At 34.5% G+C, this 19795-nt stretch overlaps 1 protein-coding gene across 1 annotated transcript in view; it reads right to left on the reverse strand.

The window, feature by feature from the left end:
- The window catches only part of LOC106874512 (intermembrane lipid transfer protein VPS13A), a 264016-nt gene that overhangs the window by 14725 nt on the left and 229496 nt on the right, over nt 1–19795 (reverse strand). The window contains exons 64-77 of the mRNA XM_052974544.1: nt 19592–19721; nt 17604–17726; nt 17396–17508; nt 15950–16106; nt 14368–14502; nt 13260–13341; nt 11799–11868; nt 9020–9128; nt 7096–7215; nt 5978–6105; nt 5203–5284; nt 2863–2976; nt 2686–2761; nt 1105–1268 (exon numbers count right to left, since the gene is read on the reverse strand). Of these exons, the coding sequence (XP_052830504.1) occupies nt 1105–1268; nt 2686–2761; nt 2863–2976; nt 5203–5284; nt 5978–6105; nt 7096–7215; nt 9020–9128; nt 11799–11868; nt 13260–13341; nt 14368–14502; nt 15950–16106; nt 17396–17508; nt 17604–17726; nt 19592–19721 (1603 nt within the window). The remainder of the gene's footprint in view (nt 1–1104; nt 1269–2685; nt 2762–2862; nt 2977–5202; nt 5285–5977; nt 6106–7095; nt 7216–9019; nt 9129–11798; nt 11869–13259; nt 13342–14367; nt 14503–15949; nt 16107–17395; nt 17509–17603; nt 17727–19591; nt 19722–19795) is intronic.

Consider the following 19795-nt stretch of genomic DNA (forward strand, 5'->3'; position numbering starts at 1 on the left):
TTTTATGATGCTTTTGCAGCCTTAATAAATAAAGTATGTGTGTGTGTGTGTGTGTGTGTGTGTGCAGATATATGGCTTAGTGATTTGAGCATTGGGCTTCCAATCTCGAGGTTGTGAGTTTGATTCCTGGACTGGGCTGTGTGTTGTGTTCTTGCGCAAGACACTTTATTTCATGTTGTTCCAGTTCACTCAGCTGTAGAAATGTGTTGCCAGGGTGTGTCAGCCTATGCCTTTCCCTTGGACAACATTGGCAGCATGGAGAGACGAAACTGGTATGTGTGGGTGACTGCTGGTCTTCTGCAAACAACCTAGCCTGGACCTGGACTTGAGTTTCACTGGGGAACCATCTGGGACAATCTTATGGTCATTATATATGATTATATATATATATATATATATATATATATATATATATATATATATATACATATATGTAGTGAACCTAATCCATGTTGGTTTTTTTCCCCCTGGCTCTCTTTTTTTTTTAATCTCCTTTAGTTTTTCTCTCTTCAGTGTTTCCATCATCCAATGAAGAAGCATGTCTAAAACATAACTTTTACTCTATAATTTTTATTCCTTCTTTGAGCATCAACCTAATAATACTAACTGTGAATGTCTTTCAAACTTTTAAACCCATGCCAGCATGGAAAATGGACAGACATTAAATGGTGAGGATGATGATGATGTATTTGCGTTTTGCTTTACATACATACATGTTTGTTATCAAATCAACAAGAAAACAGAAGGAATCTTCATTGATTTGTTTTCCTCTGCTTAGCAATATGCTTAAGTTTGGTGGGTAGTTTTATCTGAGTTGAGGGCAGCATGGTAGATAGGAAGTGGAGAGAAGCACAGCTGCTGCCCCAATGACAGCAGGAAAAAAGCAGGCCACGTTGGTGTGTATGAACACTTGCATGGCGATTCACAGAGTGAACACCAACTGATCATAGCAGCAGAAAGAGAGAGCGGCGGTGTGAACAAAAGTGATGAGTGCAAGGAGGAGAGATAGGTGTAGATGATGGCAGTGGTAGTAATGATGATAACAGCAGTGATGAAGGTGATGATCCAAGTCAATGATGAGGTAAATTTTCTTTGATGACTTACCATAACAAGTCCTTTTCCTCCACGGGCAAAACCTTCTCGGACATTGGCAGGGCGTTTATTCATAGCTTCTCTTCGTTTCTTCTGATATTCATCATCTAAAGTGAGGGCAGCAATACCTTTTCCCATAGCTCCAGTGATTCTTGACACAGCACCCGCAGCACCACCTACACCACAGACAGACAAAATCAGTTTGTTTGTGTGAATTGCATTGATGAACACAAATATCCTCTAAGAAGCAAAATAACAGAAAAGATTGTTTGACCTCTGACTAAAGATCAAAACAATCTCTAATTTGAAAAAAAAAAAAAAAAAAAAAAAAAAAAAAAAAAAAAAATCGACATTTTGTTGATGTCATAAAAATTTATTAATTTTCAAAAGAACACTAAATAATTCTGTTTTGGAACAGTGGATCTTGAAGCATGTAAAGCTAGGCACCTGTGCCGGTGACAAGTAAAAGACACCTGTGCTAGTGACACATAAAATGCATCTGTGCCAGTGACATATAAAAGGGGCCTGTGCTGGTGACATGTAAAATGCACCCGTGCTAGTGACATATAAAGAGGCACCCATGTCAGCGACATGTAAAGTGCACTTGTGCTGGTGACACGTAAAAGACACTCAGTATACTCTGTAGAGTGGTTGGCATGAGAAAGGGCTTCCAACTGTAGAAACCAAGCCAAAACATACTGGAGCCTGGTGCAGCTCTCCAGCTTATCAACTCCAGTCAAACCATCTAACTCATGTCAGCATGGAAAACAGACATTAAATGATGATGGTGATGATGATGATAATGATGAAATATTGAGTTGAAAAAGTTGAAGGTTGCTTATGGGACTCAAACTCACATCTCCTGTAGGTATAACAGGCATTCTACCATGGTCATCTTTCGACTTTTTCTATCTGGAAGGGTTTTCAACCCAATATTCATATGCTATTATTTATAACTTCAAGAGCTTCAAGATCTATTGTTTGCCACCCCCAAATCGACAATATTACAATTACATAATAATTTTTAAATTATACACAAACATCACAAATTTACAGAAGGGAGTGAAATTGTGTGACGTTCATGTCTTTCCTAAGAACCTTAGCTGGAATATATAAAATGAAATCAGATTACTGACTTGACTTGACCGAAAATGGTGACTTAATTAAATTATACTGAGTTAATAAAATGCATCATGCATTGAATCAAGTAATAAAGGAGGTTATGAATTATAATAGGTTAGATTCTAGTAAAATCATACTCAGATAACATCAACTAGTTTTCTTTAAGCTAGACAAGCAGTGAGTTGTCTTTGGAGATACTTTTAAATAATCTCAGATGGTCCATTATCCCATTATGTAAAATTTTTATCATGTGAAGACTATGAAACTGGTCAGTTATCACATGAATACTTTAAAGCAGAATTGAACTGCCAGATTGAAATCTGTTTCACTGCTTTGAAGGCTGAATAGAAAAGTCTTTATCGATCATTGTACTATATAGATTCTGAAAAATCTGATAAACAGAACATTCTTTTTCCTAGTACTTCTGGTACTGTCAAAATAATTTGAAGAGTAATATATTTGATATCTCACCAACAGCATGACCAAATAAACTGCGGACTCCAAGAGCAAGTCCTTCAGCGAATTCCTCTGGTCCTTGAATGGCACCCTGAAAACAAACAATGATATATAAAAATATATGTATATATAAAACAAAAAAGAAAAGGCATATATGCACAATATATGAATACAAAAATAAATCAATATTACCTGATATGGCTCATAGAAGAGATCTTCTAAACCTTCTCCTAGGCCTCGTAACAGTCCAAATGGGTTGCCTAAGACATCTAAGCCGAGTACCAACACATACATTTGTTTAATTGCCTAAAAACAAAAAAAAAAACAAAATGTATTTCTTAAAATATGACTCTTTTTTTTTAAAGGTATTCCATGTTTTTAAATTTGTTTCTCAAACTGAAAAGGATAAACTGGTGAAATCTAATATTAGAACTATACAGTTTAGAAAACTAGAAAGATAGCCCTGAAGTCAGTTCAAGCATTAACAGGTCTTGTTTTTCGTATAATTATTTATGATTGAATACTTGTTAGTACCAGTGACAAAGAACAACTGCTATCAACTTTAACCCATTAGCATTCAGATTATTCTGTCAAATGTAACGCTTATTTATTCACATTGTTTTGAATTAATCAAGCATTATCTCACAGCTTTGAGATTTCAATGATGTGATCGTTTATTTTTACAATGACATTATCGGGTAGGTGTGAGAGGCTGGATCTGGCCAGTATGAACATGACACAGGTAGAATATTTGGGCTGGATATAGCTGGTTTGAATGCTAAAGGGTTAAATATACTGAGGTAAGTAAGTGAGCTTAATGGCAAATCCCAATGAAGGAAGGTACAGAGTTAAGTTTACAATAGGATTCAGATTTATGTCTAATAAATGTGTTATTTCAACTATTTATTCAGTTGTTATTAATTTATTCTTTTTAATTAATTGATTATAAGTCAATGGTGTGGTAGAGACTGAGATTCGATAGAGTGGTGAACAAGTGCTTTGCATCAATATACTGCATCTGACGGCTTACAAAATACACTCTTTTCCTAAAAATGTCTAAAAAAAAATCATTTCAAGTCTTGTGTGTGAAGTTGCTTTAAATATTACATGCTTTAATACACTCCAAAGTTATCTCTTGAATATGTGCAGCTGAAGTTGGGGTGCGTTTCATCTAATATGCTTGTGCATCTTTTATTCAATCAAATATGGTAATTATATTCTTTAACATTCTGAGTTCAAATCTTACTAGGGTTTGCATTGTCATTTTCTGGAACCAATAAAATAAGTACCAGTCATACATTGGGTTAATATAATCAAATATGATCAACCAATATACTGCTAACATGTAACCCAGTACAGACTATTGCATAGTCAGGTTGTTGGTAAATAAACAGACAAACCCACTTGCTTGGTGAGGAAGGTGATTGTGGACATCCTGTAGGATGATCTATCAAAGGGCAGATGAACTCAAGTGAGTCAATGATAATCAAATAATGTGTACATATGCACATTATATATGGGTGTGTATATTTAGTAGCATGTTCTCATTTCATTCTAATTAGTCAACGAAGAAATAAGTAACCTACAACTTCAAAGTTTGTGGCAGCAGGTAATAGGGACAAGTGGTGAAGGTACCAACATACTGTCATGTTTGGCTACAAGTCATGATGCAGGGCAAATATCTAGAATGATGTTTTATGGCTGGGATAGCCAACCAAGTTAGATGGTACTGTAAAACCTGGAAATCCTTTAGCTATTTCAGAAATCTCTTGTATTCTCATACAAGCTCAGATGTCTTGATTATACTGTTTAATATGATTTTTATCCTTGGGTAGCAACTGTTATTTCCTATTTGCTCATCCCTAGAAAGTATGAAAAATGGTTAATGTTATCTTCAGACTTTGCTTTGGTTACATTTATTCCAGCTCCAAAGAATCCCTCTCAACACATGGCGATGATGCTCCCCCACTACTCCTGCTCATAATTAGAGATTTACATGTAGTCAGCCACTAAGGGGCATGCTCAAATGGCTAAGATCAAGTAACTGACAAGCAAATCTGTGGTATTGAGTAGAATATTTGCTATAATGATATTTCTGCTTCAGCAACTCAGCACTGAATGTCAGAAATGTAATGGAAAATAGGTCAATTTGAAAACATTGAAGTCCAGGTCACAAAAGCAAAGTTTGAAGGGAATAGTTGTCACTTACTTTGATTTCTAGATAGAAGCAAATAGGAAATAACACTTACTGACCAAAGACAAAAAAAAATTTGTTACACTGCGTATTTTGCGTAAAAGAATGAGAGTAAATCTGATGTATGTACACCTCTTTCTCACTATAAAAAAACCCCTTGTGCCAGTTTAGCATCTGCCTAAGCCATCATCAATTGTGGGCAAACTATCAAACAAATTTTCTTTTTAACTAAATATCAGCAATTTATTTTACAAAATTTTTCAGATAAAAATATAGAAACTTGACAACAAATTATAAACTAAAATAAAACTAAGAATTAATTAAAATAAGCCATTTACCTGTCCAGCATAGTGTTGACTCATCTGACCAATTAATTGACTTTGGTTATAAAAACTGTGATTTCTTTCAAAATACCCAAGTCTGGAAAAAGTAAAACATGAAGTAGATTAACTCCTAGTTCTGGATTCAAAACCTTTTATTTTCCTTAATCAATAAAAACAAAAGGAAATTTGGTAGAAACCTAGATGGCAATTTGTTGTGTAGATTAACAAAAGCAATTTATTTCCTATAAGGGGGGAAAAAAAACAACCTTTATCACAACACTCAGTTCTTCTAGAGTAGACTTATGGCAAGGAAGTAACCAATCATAGTCATAAGAGCAACTCACAGCTCCTACTACACATATATGCAAATGTAATATAGATTAAATTGTTGTTCATCTAGTGTTCTATCTGTGGTCATCAGAGTTTTGTTGTTGACATAAAATTGTAGCAGTTTATTTACATGAGGTCAGTAAAAAGTTTATAAAAAAAATTTTGTAGTTATTACATAGATTAGAATATGTATGTTTGTGTGTGTCTAAATAAAAAATAAGGCACACACACACACACACACACACACATTTGTTTCATATTTTGAGTTTATACCCTGTTGGGAAAGACTGCTATTGATCACTTCAAGAACAAAATATGTGAGACACATACTTGTGTCCATTCAAGCTATTAATATCTTAAATGTTTTTGTCATCTTTTTAACTTTCAACTTCAGTAAACAGTCAACTTTAAGTTAAGTGGAAGATAAAACAATATTTGAGAATTAAATGAACAGACTTACTTGAAAACGACATCCTGAACATCAGTTAGTACAACACCAACACTCTGGAGGAAAATATTGAGAATGTTGGATTTAATTTCTGCTGGACCATCTTCTCCACCACCTTGCAGAGAGAAACTCAAATGAATCTGCAAAAAAAAAAAAAAAATTTTTTTCCTTACTCTTTTACATTAATTTTTGTTATCACACTTGCATGAGTAGCATGTTTTCATACTGGGGCAATTGTTTCCACTGAGTTTATATCCTGTTGGGATATAAACCCAATGGAAGGTTATATCCTAGTGGCTAACAACACAATATATTGAAATAACAGAGATATTGATAGAATAGATATGGGTTATGAGATTTATAAATGACAAACCACTGATCACTAAATTTTAATTTAATTTTGTAATTTTTTTAAGTAATGAGTTTGATTTGGATAAAAATCTGATAAATTTTTGTCCTTAATTAATTTCATTTCTTATAGATCAGTTGGTGAGCAAGCGTCTGACTGAATTTGATTTGAATGCAAACTTTCACTAGATACTTGTCACCACAAATTTATACATATGTTGTCTGGTTAGGATAAATGTGCTACCTTAACTTTCTTGAGGGAGAATGAATTCTTTCAACAAAATATTAACCTATCACTCATAGTTACTCACAAGAAAATTTGACAATTGTTTTCATAATATTTAGTTAAAACCATTAACTTTTGCAACAAAAAATAGAATATCTAATCCTAGTTTATTTTTAAATTTTCAAAGCATTAATATTAACCATTTAGTATTCAGATTACTCTACCAAATTAACTCGTTATTTATTCAAATTGTTTTGAATTAATCACACATCATCTTGTAGCTTTGAGATTTTGTAAATGTGATTGTCTATTTTTAAAACGACATTTTAGAGTCTGTGTGAGAGGCCAGATCTGATATTGGATCATTACTCCATTGTGGGCCTTGTTAATCTTTGTAGAAGACTAGTAATTGTCGAACATGGTTAGTACTGCAAAGCACAATAATCTCTTTCGTTGAATAATATCTATATTGCAATTTTAAATGAGAACTTTGTATTTGGGAAAGCTAACATTTCCCATATTTGGATTACAAACAAAATTATAAATAGAAGCTTACCTTGATAGGTGAGAAGTGTAAGTAGTCATAGAAGTTCTTTTGTTCTTCAACAAGAGACACACCAGCCACATCAATAAGTTCTGTCTGGGTTATCTTACAGTCTTCAAGGAACAGACGGGTCTACAGGTAAAATATTATATAGATTGAGTGAAATAATTGCTGAAGGTATTGTTGAGAGAGAGAGAGAGAGAGAGAAGAAAAAAGAGAAAATAGAGAGAGAGAGTGAAAGAGAGAAAAGAGGTATTGAGAGAGAAAGAGAGAATGAAAGCAGACAAAACATGCAAAGAAAGAAAACTAAGAGCAAAAAAAAAAAAAGAATGAGTTCTAACTGTGGAGAGCTAAACTATTCACATACTGAATAAAAAAAGCTTCTGTAGTAGTGATTTTGTCAAAAGTAATGTCATTCTAATGAGTTGTCTTAAGTCAGAACAGAAATTATAACTAAAAAACTACCTCTGGTAATTATTCCCTTTTGTTGGATTGTTTAGTATGTAAACAGAAGCAAGAAACTATTAAAAGAACGTTGGAGAAACTATCTAGGGTAAGTGGTTTGATGCAGAGTTGAACATATATATAAATGCAAAAAAAAAAAAAATTCATTGCTAAATTAATCTTTTTATTAATTGTATTCATAAAGCTGGTAGCTTAACATGTGAACAAGCAGTGGGATAAAATTTGATTCCATGAGGAAGAAGTCTATCGTTTTGGGAAGAACTTTCAGAGAATGAAAGAAATGTTAACTTATGCTGCAGGATAAATTCATTGGGGTTAATGAAAGTGAGGCTAAATTATAACAATTGAAGAATAAGGAAATGGGAAAGGAAGCAACATTTGAACCTCTTGGTAAAATATGTCACATGCGCAAACACACACACACACACCATCAGTAGTTCATATAACCTGGAAAAGAAGCAAACTCTAAAACATTAGAGCATTAATGTATTTAGAAGGTTGATTGTTATGGTTTCTAGATACAGGTAAGCACTTTACAGGTGTGAAACCAATGGTTACTCTCTGACTGGTTATAACACTCAGCCTGCTAAAGGTGTGTGTGTGTGTATATCTATATATATACGTGGAGGCGCAATGGCCCAGTGGTTAGGGCAGCGGACTCGCGGTCATAGGATCGCGGTTTCGATTCCCAGACCGGGCATTGTGAGTGTTTATTGAGCGAAAAACACCTAAAGCTCCACGAGGCTCCGACAGGGGATGGTGGTGAACCCTGTTGTACTTCCTGTTTCTGTTGTGCCTGTAATTCAAAGGGCCAGCCTTGTCACACTGAATATCCCCGAGAACTACATTAAGGGTACACGTGTCTGTGGAGTGCTCAGCCACTTGCACGTTAATTTCACGAGTAGGCTGTTCCATTGATCGGATCAACTGGAACCCTCGACGTCGTAAGCGACGGAGTCCCAACAACAATATATATATATATACACACACGAGGTTATTACCAGTTCAACATATATTGTTTAATGTACACAGTATATAGTTATGAGCTACTAATAGTTTCATACATTGAAAATATCCTTCTGAATTTTTATAGTTAGCTTTTAAATAATAATTGGTCTCATGTGTTTCATAGGTTTGATTAAAAAAAAAAAAGTTATCCTGGGGAAGAATTTCAAACTATAATCTTTGGTAAGAAATACAACAATATCTCTAGCACAAATCTAAAACTCTCATAAGTCTTGTGATGAAGTTATACTTACCATACAGCCACTCCTGTGACTATATAATTAAACAACTTAATGATCAGTACCCTACTACTATTTTATCTAATTGGAGAAGTGAAATGCAAAGTCAACTTTAATAGGATCTGAACTCATAACCATAGGTATACACTAACATTTTTTTGATGACTCTACTGACCACACAAATGCAATTGTCTTCTGAAGTTGAAAAAATAAAAACAGATAAATACCTCTTCAGTGTTTGAAATGATTTCATCAGATGAGAATAGTTGAAGAACAGCATTCAAAAAGTTCTGGTCCACTTTTGCAGACATCTCTTGAATTAGCACCTTAAAGTATCTGAAAAGGAATAATTATTTGGGAATATAGTTTAAATATGGTAGTTAATGGTTGAATCCAAATAAATTTTTTACATAATAGCTAAAATCTACACAAAATGTGTACCAAAGACCCTACCCTAAAAGGTTACGTTGTATAAAATGTATTAAGCTATAAGCTATTTGTTGCATGAAAATGTTTTTACATGATTAGTAAATAGGTTCAAGAATATTGTAGTCTTTGCAAATAATAATACTAATAATAATAATAATACTAATACTGATACTAATAATAATAATAATATTCCTTTCTACTATAGGCACAAGGCCTGAAACTTGTGGGGAGGAGACTAGTCGATTACACTGTCAACTTTGTTGTCGCATCCTGTTTCGTCAAATTTACAGTTGTCACGCCATACAACAGCAAGCTCCACCACCTCATCAGTTGTTTCTTCTGGTTCGGATGATGATTTGGAGAACGAGTATTTTCCTAGTTCAGAATCAAATGATTCCAATAGCAATGATGATATTCCGGTGAATGAAAGGTACAAGCAGGCAGCAGTGAATGGCCCTGGACAACAGAGTGTTGTGTGGCGAGCAACAGACAATTTCGTCTGATGGCATGGGTTTACTGGTATGCCTGGCATAAAGGCAAACCTTGAGCATGGAAGTTTGCCATTGGAAATCTCCGAGTTTTTGATGGATGAAATATTCTAATATAAAGCGGACAAAATGAATGACTATGTTGAAAACCATCCCCAGCATGTCAGACCTGGGCATGGCAGTGATTGGTTTCCAACCACAGGGGACAAAATCAAACTTCTGCTTGCCCTGCTGATACTGATGGGCATCATGAAGAAACCAGCCCTGGTGTCATATTGGAATGAGGATCCAGCCACATTGACACCTTTCTGGAAATGATGCCACGTGATCGATTTTTGGCACTTCTTCAAAATCTACATTTCAACTCAGGCAAGAACTAGGATGACAGGCTGCACAAAATACGTATTATCATTGACAAAGTAGCTGAACATTTTAGAACAGTGTATGTCCCCATACAGGACATTTGTGAGGACGAGAGTTTGGGGAAATTCAAGGGAAGGCTCTGATTCAAACAATACAACTCAACCAAATGTACCCGCTTTGGGGTCAGGGTTTATAAAGCATACCAGTTAGCTGGCAGAGCCTGTGGATACATGTGGAATAACAAAATCGACACTGATCAGGACAGATTGGATCTTCTAGCCGCTACTCTAGTAGTGTCAACTGATGTTGTGTTGTTGCTGAATGAAAACTTGTTCCACAAAGGCTACAATATTTATATGGACAACTGGTTTTCCAGTCCAGACCTCTTCCTGCAGCTGCAAGTGAGGAGGACTAATGCCTGTGAGACTGTGCGGATACACAGAAAAAACATGTTGCCTGATCTTCACAAGATAAAACTTTGCTCTAGTGTGGTGTGACAAGAAAAACGTCTGCATGCTATCCACAATGCATTCTGCAAGCATGAAGGACATTAGGAAACAAGATGCAGATGGTAATACCATAATGAAACAGACAGTAGTTGTTTTATACAATGAAGGGATGGGTGAGGTTGATCACTCAGAACAGCTGGCAACGACACACAAATCGGTGAGAAAATTTGTGAAATGGTACAAAAACATTTTCTTGTATATAGTTGACATGTGGGTCCTGAACTCACATTTGATTTGGCAGATGCTTGGCGGTGTGGGGGATGGATTGACATTCAGGAATCTATTGTTCCATGAAATGATAGAAGTATCAAACCTGCCAAAGTACAGAAAGCATGGATGTCCCCATGCTAGACTCTCTCCTCGCTGCATGGTGGAGGGACGTGGACATTTTCCACAACTGTTTCCCCCTGCCACCAAGAAGACAAATGCTTCAAAGAGATGCACAGTATGTAAAGCAAAATAGATACCATTGTTCACAATGTGATATGTTACTGTGTGTGGTACTCTGTTTTTAACTCTACCACACTAAAGTCAATTTTTGAATTCATGTGATTGTAAATACATGAAATTGATCTGACTTATGCTGTCGAGTGATCTTATTCAGGAATAATACTGCATGAGCATTCTGCATAGGGATATAGTTTAGGTACATAAACAATACTTGCACTAAAGCGATTGATGTAAATATATGCCAAATGTTATCTCACACTGGGTGCTGATCTCAATCAGTGTGATTACCATTGCTGTTTGTAGCATCTTGGGCAAGTGTCTTCTACTATAGCTCTGGGCTGACCAAAGCCATGTGAGTGGATTTGATAGATAGAAATTGAAAGAAGCCCATCATGTATGTGTTTTGTTTCTGCATCCTGCCCTCCCACCCACAACTTGACAACTGGTGATTGTTTATGTCCTGCAATTTAGTAGTTCAGCAAAAGAAACCATTAGAATAAGTACAAGACTTACAAATAAGTATGGGGTTGATTTATTTGGACTAAAGTCCTTCAAGGTGATGCCCAACCATGGCAGAAATAAGTAAATGATAAAAAGATATCAACCGCTTAAAATATCATTGAAATAGAAAATCCATCCTGTATATATGTTTCAAATGTTATATAAAAATAAAGACCTCACTAATAATAACGTTTACTGGTGTAATTTGGAAATGTTTAGAGTAAAGAAAGCAAATTCCTAAAAAACTATAAAGAAAAGCAACTTACTTGACTTGAACAACATTGCTGTGTTCATGTTTTCGTTGCATAATACTGATTTCTGTGAAAGGTTTAGGAACTGAAAGAAAAAGATGGAGGAAACCCAAGTCAAATCAATACACCTTAATGATTAAGTTCTTGGTAAAAATAAAGAAATAAATGTTTCTTAAAAAGCACAGAGGCTTACAAGGAGCAATGTTCAGTGTTGATTTTTATGGTCTTGAGTATATTTGATATACATATCGCACTGTAGTCTATCACAAGTAATATTACTACAATAATCTAGTATATATTCTAGACTGTTAGGTGAGGCACATAAAAATAAATATTCTGCTTCATGAAAAAAACAAACACCCCACCCACCAAAACAAAAACATGAAGCAAATCTGAATGGAATCCAGAGTTTTAAGTTGAATACAATATTCATGTCCAGCTGATACCAGCATGGAAGACGGATGTCAAATAATGATGATGATAATGATTATGCAATCAATGGAGTTCCAAATTTAACATCATGTAGTTACACTGAAGTGCAAGATCAATACGACCAATTTCAATTTGAAAGATACTGTTAACTTTACACAGTTAAGATACAAGGTTTTCAAATTTGTATCTAAAATAAACTAGTAAAGTAAGAGAGGTAATATGGTTATCATGACATCAATAATAACAGTTAGCATTAAAGATATAAAGATATCAATAATTTTATACTGAACTTTATGGTATATATATATCCATAGATAATTAACATTTTATACAATATCAGTTGTAAAACTGAGGCACAGTGGTTGTGAGGCTAAGGTTCTGGAGTTGGACTACTGATTGGATACAGGTCACAAGTTCAAATCTTACAACAACTTTAACAATGGCATTGTGCTTTGGTAGAATTGTTGGCAGCTGGTAGAATTGTTGGCATGCCAGGCAAAGTGTTTAGTAGCATTTTGTCTGCATTTACGTTCTGAGTTCAAATGCCGTTAGGGGTCAACTTTGCTTTACATACTTTGAGGGTTGATGAAATAAGTACCAGTCGATATAATTGACTTACCCCTCTCCCGAACTTGCTGTTCTTGTGCCAAAATTTGAAACCAATATTACAAATACACGAATCACTGTATTGATCGGATTGTCAGCTGTTGTTTTACACTGATATCACAATATCTTTCATCAAAATGTAGCATTTGAATGATGCCACCCTGCTAACTGGGTGGGAAGACTGAAATTCTTCTGAATGGAACACCAGTCCATTGTAGAGTTACCTATTTACAGATGAGCAGACTGGAGCAGTATGGAACGACGAGTGTTGCTCAAGAACACGATGTACCACCAGTCTGGGAAATGAAACCATGGTTTTGTGATCATGAGAGCAACATCCTATCTACTAGGCCATGTACCTTCACAAATACATGAATAAACAAATAAATAAACGAAAAAAGAAAAGAAGAAAAACTGAAATGTTTTATATTCACTAACCACTATCAGCTGCTACAGATTTTGGAGGTGGAATTGGTGCCAAAACAGTTGGAAAAACTGCTCCACTGATTTGGTTATCCAACTGAAATAGAAAATCAGATTATGAAGATTAATAAAGAACTAGTACAATAATGATTATTCTTTAATTCTTCTATGACTATATTTCTAATAACAACAGATGAATTATTATGTTTCAATAAAATTTTTGAAATAATCCAGAATTTAAAATGGTTATTTTAAGATAATGAGTCATTGGATAAGCATGCTATTAATTTTAACCCCTGCCAGTTTAAAGCATTTTTATAATTTGTCCTCAATATCCATGCTTGTTTTCAGACTTTTAGTTAGCTCTTGTTTCATATATCCTAAGTCATATAAAACTTTTTTCATAAGTCCTAAGGGAATGTATATCATATATGATGCATGGACACCAGGGAAATATGTTGTGTATCACATGTAATACACAGGACAGGCAAAGGATAAATTTACAAATACATATTTCTAGTCTAGGACTAAGTACATATTCAGGAATAAGACAACTGATGATGTCAGAGATCAATCAGATTCAAACATAATGTAAATGCAGAAGTAAAAACATACACTAAAGATGAGGTTAGTAGATAGGTGATTTAAAAAAAAAATACAGTTTTAAAAGTTTTACTTTCTGAAATCTGCTGTTATTGCTTATGAGGTAAAATTTCAGTTGAAATTTTTAATTTAAATATGTAAATTTTGATACAAATAATTTTAGGTAAATTGGTATCATAGTGTCGAAGGCTGTCTCAAGTGATATTGTATTGGAAGGGTTAAAGAAATGGGTGGGTGGTTGAAAAAGAAAAAGCTAAGAATGCATTAATCCTATCCTATTCTGACTATATTTTTTAAAACTATACTGCTTTTGTTTCAATTAATTCTGAAAATGATGGAGAATTTAGTGAAATAAGTGTCATTATTAATCAGGTTTATGGAACATAAATTAACAAGAAATTTGGATGGTAGGTTTTAACTTAGATCACTTTAAAACAAGAAGATTGATTCATCGAATGAGAGGTGGTTCTCAGGTGGGTTGGTATCAAAAGGGTTAAAAAGTAGCAGAGTCATGGTTTACCTGGAGACGATTAATTTTAGCATGCAACTGTAGTTGATGAGGTGAAGTTTTATATTGTAACCAGATTCCATCCTGGAAGCTTCGTCTAATGATGCGTTTGTTCGGTTTAGTCATAATCATTTCTTTGAAATCAACCTGAGATTTTAAAAGAGAATGTGTTAATGTCACAACTAATAAAAAAAGTAACAATGGGGACTCCCTCACCCCCAGACATTATGAAGATGATAATGTATGTATGGATATATATATCCTTTCTGCTCTAGGCATAAGGCCTGAAATTTTTGGGGAATGGGTAGTTGATTATATCAACTCCCAGTACTCAACTGGTACTTATTTTATTGACCCTGAATGGAAGAAAAGCAAAGTCAACCTTGGTGGAATTTGAACTCAGAGAGTAAAGACAGATGAAATGCCACTAAGTATTTTTCCTAGTGTACTAACAATGCTGCCTTACATACATGGATGTATATCAGCACAAGATCTACAACTGTGAACAAAAGTAGTTGTAAAAAAAAAATTGAGCTCAGGAAAACAGAAATGAACACACTCAGGTACAGACCCCCACCTCACAGACATCCACATAAATAATAATTGTTTCAAATTTTGACACAAGGTCAACAATGTTAGTGAGAGGGGATTAGTCAATTACATTGTCAATTTCTAATTACATTAGTCAATTACATAGACCCCAATTCTTGACCAGTACTTTATTTTATTGACTCTAAAAGAATGAAAAGCAAAGTTGACCTTGGTGGGATGAGAGCTCAGCAGCATACACAAATAATAACAAACATTACTAATAATATGCATAATTTATTGAAAAATGTCATCAACTTCATCAATTTAACATTCACTTTTCCATATATGCATGGGTTTGATGGAGTTCATTGAGGCAGATTTTCAATGGATGGATGTCTTTCCTGTTGCTAACCCTCACCTATTTCCAAGCAAGGTAATATTTCTCAATGGCCAGACAGTCTTGCAGAATATTGGAAATGAATGACACTGCTTGTATGACATTACCAACAATTTCACAACTATCATATGATGTCAAGACAAGAACACACACATACACAATGGGATTTTATTCAGTTTCAGTTTCTATCATTAAATCCACCCACAAGGACTTGGTTGGCCCATGGGTTTTAGCAGAAGATACTTGCCCAAGAGGCCATGCAGAGGGACTGAACTTCTTACTATACAGTCATACCTCCACCAATAAATGTGCCAAATAACATAGAACTTTTAATAGAGAAATGACCAACAAGATATTGAGGTAAATATTACTCAAAGTTGTGATGCATATGTCCTGTGTCCCAAAATGCTAATACAGCAAAAGAAAACAACTTCATAAATATTTATGAAACATTTAGTAGGTGGGATGAGTATATTGTTAAAAAAATATAGTTATTTGGTATCACTCTAAATTATTCTCAGAGGTAGAAGTACTAGAGTTAATTTGTTCAACTGAAACCCTTCAAAGTGGTTCCCCAGTATGGTCTCAGTCCAATGGTTGAAACAAGTAAAACAAAAGATAAAAGACAGCACTTCACAAGATTAAAAAAAAAAAATTTGTACTTACTTCAAATTTATTTTCTAAAGTCTTGCGGGATGAAGCTGCTGCATTACCTAGAGAAAGTTCGTTGAGATATTTTTGGTAACCATCTTCCAAGTAGGCGCATGACTTCAAATTCAAGGCTTTGAACCGTTTTTTCTTTTCCTCCCAAATGACACCAGAACTAAAAATGAATTGTAAGCCAATTTCAATATCTCAGTAAAAATATAAAATAAGGAAATATTCTGTAGGATGAATACACACTAAACTGTTGCACATGGAAGAATGTTAAATTTAAAACAGAAACAATAGATTAAACTGGCACAATAGAACCTGGGAAATCATTACATCATGAGATGTGATACCAGTAGTCCAATCCATGCCAGTATGGAAAATCTATGTTAAACTGTGATGATGGTGATTATGTATGTATGTATGTATGTATATATATATATATATATATATATATATATATATATATATTGATATTTTGCTTAGGCACTGTGAGGCTAATGACCTAGTATAGAACTCAATATACATGTGCTTCAGAATGAAGCATTAGTTGAATAGAGAGCAGTTATAAGAAAATGAGATGACAAAGGAATAAATGAGTTATTCTTTGCTCATTTCAGTTTTTTTACACACACACACACACACACACAATGTTACATCATAAAACATGTGTGCACACACAAATTGTTACAAGAAAAAAATTCACCTCAAGAGGCAAAAGTTACATTAGCATTAGGGCAAAAAGATTGTATCATGTCTCTTCCCAAAGATATTGAAAAATATTTAATGTGTATGTACATGTGTACATGTGTGTGTGCACATATATATATATATCTCATCATCATCATTCAATGTTTGCCTTCCGTGCTGGCATAGATTGGGCAGTCTGATAGCAGCTGGCAAGCCAGAGGACCATGCCAACCTCTGCTGCTTGCTTTGACATGGTTTCTGTGGCTGGATGCCCTTCTTATTGCCAACCACTATATAGAGTGTGCTGGGTGCTTTTTATGTAGCACTAGTGTGGTTATCAAGTAACTTACAAGAGAATACCCCTCAATTGATGGGATAGAGGCAGTAGTACTAAGGGAAACAGCTTTGTGCCAGGAGATGAGAGGTTAGAGTATGATAAAGGGATAGAAACATGTGTCTTGCAGTAGAGGAGATATATAGCTAACCCTATGCTGAACCAAATGAGATGTGAACTGTATATTCTATGAGTCACAAAGAACTGCCATGAAATATATATTATATGAACTAGTGTGATACCATGAAATGTATACTTTATAAGCCACAGAAAGATGCTGTGAAACTTGCTGTTAGAACTAAGATGAGAAATCATAAGAACCATAAAATGTATGCTGTACCAACCCCAGTAAGCTATTGTGCAATGTTTACTCTAACACTTGTTACTAAGTAAAGTAAAATGTATGGAAGGCCACAAGAAGCTACAAGATTACATACCTGGTGATACCTAGATAGGCCACTTCTGTTTGGTTGTAATTATTTACCAAAGACAATCCTAATCCAAATATAAACAAGTTGATTTCTTGTTCAATTCGCTCAAGTTCACCAGCCTGCAGATTAGATACAGAATTAGAAAAAAATTTAAACAATCTTATCTTTAAGAAGTTTTTAGTGTCTAGAAAAAGAGCCTAGAAAATTTGTTTACCTGTTGAGCAATTGTAACCAGAGCTAAATCTTGACTGAATAATAATACACGTTGCATTCCATCCAAGAAAGACACCCAATACACTTTGGTGTCATTGTCTGCAAAGAATTCTCCAATTCCATCCTGAAATTAGAAATAGAATTGATTATAATACCTCATAGCATAATATATGTAATATATGTCCATAAAAATACAACTATTGCCGCTGTTGTAATTCTTAATGCAAAGATTGAAGTTCGGTCTTCTTTTAGAGATATGGAAATCATGTTCCCAGCTCCCAGTTCCCAAACCAAGACACATTTAATATTATAGGGGGGTGTTACAGTTGATTAGCCCCAGGTTAAATTTGATTGGTTATATTTTTCATCTAGCCAGATGGTTCTCAACCATTTTTTACCTATGGACCCCTTTGTTTACTATTTTATTCTGGTGGACCCCCATAGCCAATTGATGCTTAAAAACTAATTTTATGGATACTTATTTCAAAATTCGTATTTTGTTATTCATTCATTTGCTTGCATAGGTTGAATTATATAAAATGTTAGAGAAACAAATCAAGCTGTTTCTAGCAATACATAGATTTAAAGCAAAACTTTTTATGGACCCTTAAAATACTACTGTGGATCCCTAATTTGCTATTTTGCTAGCTTGGACCCCAAAAATCTTATATGGACCTCTGTTGAGAACCACTGCTGTAGCTGATAAAATGCAAATGAAAACAGCTATGAATTGGGTGCCATATGTTGGCAGGTGTTAAAAGGGTAAGTTGAAGATCCCTTGGTGGTGGACATTTTAAGATAACCTTGAAAACAGTTAATGTTATGTGGAATGGATACGCAAGAGTAGCTGCCAACTGAACCCTGTGAAGGAAGCTTGCTGTATAATGCAGGACAACCTAAAGCTTAAGAGATTTGATAGAGTAGATCTATGATCAAAGGCCTCCAGCCGTGATCACCTGCTTTGTTTTTGAACACAGTGTAATGAGGACTACATCAGTTAATGAGTATTTCCTTTATTAATGATGATAGGATCTTATTTGACGGAAATTTGACTGTTATCTCTTGCAGGTTATCTCTGTTGTTGGTTTTTTATAGTTGTACTTTTATGATTGAAGGCATTTTATTTATCCCGTCTACTTAAAATATTTTTGAAGACATTGTGTCTAGAACTACATTATTCAATGTCTCCTTCTTATATTTAGTCCTTTAGCATTTAAACCGGCCATATCCAGCCAAAATATTCTACTTGTTTTATGCTCAAACTGAGCAGATCTGGTTTTTCATACCTTACTCTACAATGTCATTTTAAAACTAAACAATCACATCATTGAAACATTGAAGCTATGTAATATTGTATGAATAATTCAAAACAACATGAATAAATAAGTATTGCATTTGACAGATTAATCTGAATGCTAAAGAGTTAAGAGGGTGTGATTTGAGAGAGATTTAGTTGCTATTTCTAGCAGATCAAAACGATCTTGCAGAGGCTCCCTTGCTGGTTCATTTATGGTGGAATGAGAACCTATGATGGCTTACTCGATGAAAATTGATTAAGTAGTCAACGTATTGGCAGTTCATATTATGTCACCGGTGATGCATTATTGCTGTGATCAACTGCACAATCCATCATTCAATGGCTCTCTGCTGTAGGCAATAATGAGCATTAAAATTAGGTTGCAGTGTCAAGTTCAAGTCCTGCAGTGGTCTGTAGGAAGTAATGATACGATTCTACTTTCACTTTTATGTCTACTTTAAAGCAGTATAACAAAAATTAATCTTTTGGAATATAATCCAGCTTCTCATTCGTATTTTCTCTAAAAATTACACCACCCCTTATAATATTTCTCCTTATGATGTTGCTTAATACAATTACCATGTATTTCAAATATTCCTGAAAATATTTCTTTTCCCCATACAGAAACACACATGTGTGCTGTCTCTCTCTCTCTCTCTCTCTCTCTCACTCCCTCTCTGATTCTGACATACCTGAGTGAGATTATTCTTTAATTCTTTGGTAGTTCCACATGTCCAGATGAGTTCTCTGTTTCCTGAAGGATTTTCCCAGGTATATAGCATGGCTTGTTCTGATCCTAGCATATGGGTGGTTTTCACATCTCTAAACAAACATAGGAAAATAACATATTATATATATATATATATATATATATATATATATATATATATATATAT

Source organism: Octopus bimaculoides, chromosome 18 (assembly GCF_001194135.2).
Source record: "Octopus bimaculoides isolate UCB-OBI-ISO-001 chromosome 18, ASM119413v2, whole genome shotgun sequence".
Classification (NCBI taxonomy): domain Eukaryota; kingdom Metazoa; phylum Mollusca; class Cephalopoda; order Octopoda; family Octopodidae; genus Octopus; species Octopus bimaculoides.